Below are 6000 nucleotides of genomic sequence, written 5' to 3' on the forward strand. Positions count from 1 at the left end.
CGCTCAAGTCAGGAACCAACCAGCCCAGATGCGTACGCTTCTGCGCTAAACATACCCACAATATGCCTTGTATCTAAGGAAAACGTCTTGTGCACGGCTAATGAACAGAATACGTTACTTTGTGCTTCAACGCGGATAATGCCAGTGCTACTGCATCGACGCTCCGCATTAAAACTCATTGTGGCGCTCTTTATCGCAAAGTCGCAATTACGTCACCTTTTCACCTCACCTTATTGCCACTACACCTCTTAGTCGCTTTAACATTTCTATACTTAATTGTCCCAAACATCACATTGTTTTTTCTTTCACAACTTCTTTATTAATACAGTTTTGGTACGCAGTAGGGAGGTCATTTAGGCGACGAAGGCAACATTGTTCAGATTGATTCAACAAAGCAGACTGATCATACGACATGTATGTGTATACGGGACAGCACGAAGCCAGTGAAATGCATGAACTAGAAACTGATGCAGCCTGACATGGTTCAATACAGGATAATAATAGAGTCAGTATGTGGAAAGGCACGTTACTTGTCACGGATGGCGCGATCTTTCATCCGAGTAGTCGTAGGAAAGCTCCAGCTTCATCGCGCTGTGCGCAGCAGGGAACTGCCAAACGAAGCGCGAACTTGGGTGGACAGGAAGAATAGAAAGGGCGGAGAATTTCCTCCCTGGAGGTTGTAAAAACTTCGCTCACGAGCCAGGAATTTATTTTTGTATCCCCTTTTAGTTTTCGGTTTTCACTGGGAAATTCCGTCGAAGTTGTAAACAGTCTACTCCGGCAGGCATTATACGGACTTTACTGTCGGCCGCCTTGCTAATATACGTGAGTTCGGCGTTGTCAACAAGGCGGTAGCGCTCCTTGACACTTGTGGAGAAGCCACGAAAAGAGGTGCAAGGTGCGCTTTGCCTGGGTCCGGGGATGTACTGCTTGTTAGGTAAGCGTAGCCGGAATAAGGATCTCTAGAAACGTGCGTAGTTTGTTCGGGTCAGGACAGAGGTAAAATGGTTCGCAGTGCGTACCTTTTCGGAAACCACATAAGGCCAGCCGGTGAACAATGCGAGGTATACAACGGGATTCTAAATTTCTCGTATTTGTACGTCGGAAAGTGTTTGGCAGAGGGGATGCGGATTGAATTTCACTGGATAATTTTTCTCAATTGCGTTGTCACACTGTCTGTTCAAGCAATTAATCGGTTAAAGAAAGCGAGATAGACAAAGCTGTCACTGCCTCTTCTTTGTTAGCATGCCTTGCCAGAACAACTGACGAAAGTAAAAGAAGACAAAAAGAAAATCGTCCGTGTGACCACAGAGTTCGCTCGTGTCAAATTACGAGATTGTTGTGAGCAGCTTACCTTTAAACACGACGCCAAGCAGCTTGAGGATGTTCTCGTGCTTGAAGCTGGACATAATCTGCACCTCCCGCTCGAAGTCTGCCTGCGCCTCGTTGGACACGCTCTCCTTGAGCACTTTCACGGCCACGTCCTCCTCGCTGCCGTCAGGGTGCGTGTACACCGCTGCACGAAGCAAGGCTGGTTAGACATGCGCTGAGGCACCTCGTGCCCCTTGGCCGCCGCTACTTGACGCGTCCCTTCCTTCGTTCTCACCTCCGCAGTCCTTCTCGGCGCCTAGTTTCCCCCTCTGCCTCAAAGTGGTTCAACTGTCCGCCTCGAACGAGGCGGCGACTGTCCGCGACAAACACTTCGTCGCCTCGCTGCGCGAACCACCGCGAGCGGCGCAGCGTCACTAGGCTGTCACTCCGCGCCTCCTTCCTCGCACTCGGTCGAACTGTGCGCTCCCAGTTCACGCACACGTTTTCAGTGCGGACTTTTTCAGCAGTTCGGAACGTGGTGTGCGACAAGCGATGAGCTGGGCTGGTTGTGGGTTGCTTACTGACTTTACTCTCGCGGTCGTGTGGCATCATGGAGCATACTATAATTACACAGCATTATACAGTAAGCAGACGATGCATCGAATTTCGACATTGGTTCTTATTACTAAAGCCTCGCGAAAAAGCTTGTTCTTAGCGATCACGACAACGACCGCTGGAAATTAGTTACAGTCGAGGGATGCGCGGCAAATAGTGGACTGCCAAATGGACTTCGCGTTACATGGCTCAGTTTCAACTTCGAATGAGTAGCATAAGCGCGATAGGAAATAATAATGGTGTCGTGAAAAGCCACAGGAGGGAAGGGTCGCAACGAGGGCGCAACTATCGACAATTGTGGACCACGAATATCGCTTTTGTAGCGTAGCGAACTGAGTGAGTGGGAAACTGACACATGTTACACACATTGCACTAATAATGCTTCTTATCGCTGCAAATTCGGACGTCCTCTGTGTTTGCAGCATTTCTATGCTTGCTTTTCATAGTCACGAAGTGGCCTCTCCGATGTTGTGCCTCTTATATCATATGCTATGAGCGCATTTCGGTAGGAGAGATTCAAACGCAGTTAAGTGAACCCACCACTTCAATAACTGGATCAATATGAACGCATCAGGGTGTGCCGACGACTATAATAAAATGCGCATGCTCTCAGTTTTCCGATGCATGCATGCTTAATTTTTTTTATTGTGGACATTTTATAAATTATTGCGTATTTAATCTAGCCCAAACGCTCCTACGACGTTTATTATGAAATGTGAAATCACACTTTCTTCATTTATCTTGCGCAATCCTGTAGGATGACAAAGAATAATTGTGACATTGTAATGATTGTGTACACCTCTTGTTAATGCATAGCATTCTTTGGTTAGGTGCCCGGGGTCATTTTCTGCTCCGTTCCGTTCGTCCTTACGTTTCGTGTCCCCAGAAGCTCGTACCGCCATCTAGGCTTGAATGGGTGGATGTCTGTGAATGCACAATGATGATGATTTATTTGCATCCCCTTTGAAATGGGGCGGTGACAAACAGTCCCCTAGCCTGCTTGATTTATTCAGGTATGCTGTACATGTTTTTCATTCCAGCATTTTTGTATACATCTCTGTAATCTTCTTTTGCTTCCTTAAGCCTTCTCTATATATCTTGTACCGCTACAGACTTCTTAGAGTTACTTTATATACTCCGTACTCTAAGGCTTCTGTACGCTTACCGCCACCTACTTGTGGGTGCTCGAACCTCCGACGCAATATTCTTTCAGCCAGCATGGGAGTGAAGGTTCAGACGTACATTTGCCTAGACTTCGTCCTTCTGGCTTCAATCGGCTTTGGGACCTTGTAAACTCATCATTTCAAACAATGTACTGTTTTATGAATAAATAAATAAATAAATAAATAAATAAATAAATAAATACCATTAAAGTACAACGGCAGTATTTGAACACATGACGTCTAAATGTAGAGGCCCGATGTGGAAGCCATTACGCCACGTACGGACGCATGCACCGACAAGTGGCATAGAACACCCTTACGAGTTCCTCGCAGCGCGTTGAGACGCTTGGCGCGTTTCGATTCGGCCTCACCGAGGCGCAGTTAGAACGCAGGCGCGAGCTTGCACGCGTGGACAAGGAACGCGCTGATAACGCAAGCAACCAGAAAATTGCGTCTGCAGAGGACGCGTTACAACGGAGGCGAGCGTGTCGGCGGGCAAATTATGCGATCAAAAAAAGAGCTATATTTCTTTCATTTATCAAACGCAGGATTGGTAGCAAAAAATAGTTTACTGAGGAGATTGTCATAGTGTGCGTGGTATTTTTTTGCAGTTGTTTATCTCTTAAAATACGGCAGTCTTGGTTTCAAGGGCAAAGTATAGGCGTCCGAAGTAATGACTACAAAGAATGCTACGCACTATATACGACAACTCCCCAAAGAGGAGTTTGTGCCCTAATTTTAATTTTTCTCCCGCCAGGTGACGGAGCAGATGAAGCGACGACGCTACAGAGGAAGTGTGGAAGTGGCGCGTACCCTTGTGCACCTTTCCGAAGCACCCTTCGCCGATCTCCTCAACGAAGCGGATGCAGTCGGCCGATATCTCGACGTCGTGGAGCACCTTTCGCAGCGGCGTCTCCGGAGCCGACGAGTAGTAGGTGGGGTTTGTCACGTACTGCTGCATGCACTTGTGCAGAGAGCCGGCGGCCGCGCGCCGCGCTGCCCGCCGCCGACGGTGCCGCCGCACGAGCACGGCCACCACGAGGCCCGCCAGCGCCAGCGTGCCCAGCACGGCGAGCAGCCCCGTCAGCAGAGGGGCGGGCCCGCCGGGACCCGCCGCGGCCGGACGCCACGGCTCGGCCGAACCGCCGCCGCCGCTGCCCGCCGGCTGCGGCTCCTGCGATTGCGGGTGAACGTGAACAACGACTTCTGCGTTCGGGTAACTCTCGCCCACGCTTCGAGGCCAATTCGAGCCTCGCCACAGGGCGCTGCGAGCTTCAAGCTTACGGGTACGTGTAGGTCGCACTATTTGGACTGTAATCTGGGGGCCGTACTTTGCAGTCACCCATTTCAGTTTCCTTCCTTTTCGCCATTCGTCACTGACTCGACGACCCCCCGTTATCGTCACTGTCGGCCATTCGGTGCCACGGATGATAAGAATGGAAAATGAAATGGGGCTCGTCACAAAATAACGGCCCCTCGGGCGTTCGGAGGTGGCAGCAATTATTATTATTATTATTATTATTATTATTGTTGCTGTTGTTGTTGTAGTAGTTGTTGTTGTTGTTAATTGTCGTCATGGCCATCATGGTCAGACTGGCCTGTTCCTAGTGCCACGAATTCGGTCTATCGAAAAAAATATGCGCGAAGAGAGGAGCACGATTAATGAGGAAAGGCGCATTGCGTATAGCGAGCGCCGCGGCGCACTGACTCTGCCATCTTTGAACACGTCATGATTGAGCGCCGTCTGGTCTTTTTTTTTTTTTTTTCCTCGGTTAAGAGACGACGTGCTAAGTAAATAGCGGAAAATGGCTCTTTCCGCTTTCTGGGGGAATTATTATTCGCAAATTATGCAAAACTTTCGATAGAAAGCGCAAACAGAACGTTATTGCTGGTGATAATTTGCACGGGGCCTTATTTTAGCCTGATGGCAGTAAGTAAGTACTCCGATGTCAGTAAGTAAGTGGGTCCTCCGATGAAGCGATATCCGATTGCGCGTACATCTGAGTAAGTTTTCCTTCTTCTGTCTTCCTCCGCTGGGTTCTTCTTTCTTTCTTCTTTCTTGGTATTTTCGTTCGCTCTCTGCTTTTCCTAAGCCGCTGCACAGTTCTCTGCTTCGGTATTCCGGGACTAAAGACGCTGGATTTCAATAATTTGAACTGAACTTAGTTACAGACAGACATTAGCGGTCACACTGAGTATATATAGTAAACAAGGAAAGCGAGTTCTCATTAACGTGTGCGGCTGAGCAAGGGCCTCGGGGCAGTCCGTCGTTCCGATCGGGCACCTGACGAGATCGGTCCGTCGTCTCTCAAGTCTCAGCCCACACTGCCCGCTCAGCCGCGCACGTTCTCACCCTCCCAGCCGCGGGACCGTGTGTCCGGGCTGCGCAGCTCACACTGGCGGTGGCCGCCACTCGAACCACCCGAGCCGGCCGCGCCGCCTCGGCTCGACCAAAACACTTCCCGAAGACTCCCTTCTCCAGATGCAGCCACAGCGGGGCGCTGCGCGATTTATGGCGCTCGCCAGAACCAGTGCGCGAGAACCCCTGCCGCTCCCCTTTTCGCCGAACCGCGTCCGGCCACCGCCTTCCCGAAGCAGGCGTTCTCCGGAAGGCGCTCGAGTGCGAGCCAACAGCACAACATTGCAAGGCAACGGATACACAAACGCAAAGAGAATCCCAGAGCACGCCCTTCAAGCAAACAAAAACCAAGGCGAACATTGACAACGGCCTTATGATCTGGTTCTTCTTTTTTCTCGTAATAGCAGATATCTCTTACCACTTCAGTACTGTGCAATCCGTCATGACAGTCGTTATGCGAGAGCAATCGATAAGACTGTTTTCGGTGCCATTAAAAATATCTCTGTTGTTTTCGCTGTCTCTCCGGCGCAGTCGGTTCTTCTGAACATGCAG

General features: G+C 49.8%; 1 protein-coding gene across 1 annotated transcript in view; it reads right to left on the reverse strand.

The window, feature by feature from the left end:
* The window catches only part of LOC142565864 (high affinity nerve growth factor receptor-like), a 52044-nt gene extending 47893 nt beyond the window's left edge, over window positions 1-4151 (reverse strand). Inside the window, exons 1-2 of the mRNA XM_075676420.1 lie at window positions 3903-4151; window positions 1355-1516 (exon numbers count right to left, since the gene is read on the reverse strand). Coding sequence (XP_075532535.1) covers window positions 1355-1516; window positions 3903-4050 — 310 coding nt within the window. The 5' untranslated portion in view covers window positions 4051-4151. The remainder of the gene's footprint in view (window positions 1-1354; window positions 1517-3902) is intronic.
* Window positions 4152-6000: the final 1849 nt, after the last annotated feature.

This window comes from Dermacentor variabilis, unplaced genomic scaffold, assembly GCF_050947875.1.
Source record: "Dermacentor variabilis isolate Ectoservices unplaced genomic scaffold, ASM5094787v1 scaffold_12, whole genome shotgun sequence".
Taxonomy (NCBI): Eukaryota; Metazoa; Arthropoda; class Arachnida; order Ixodida; family Ixodidae; genus Dermacentor; species Dermacentor variabilis.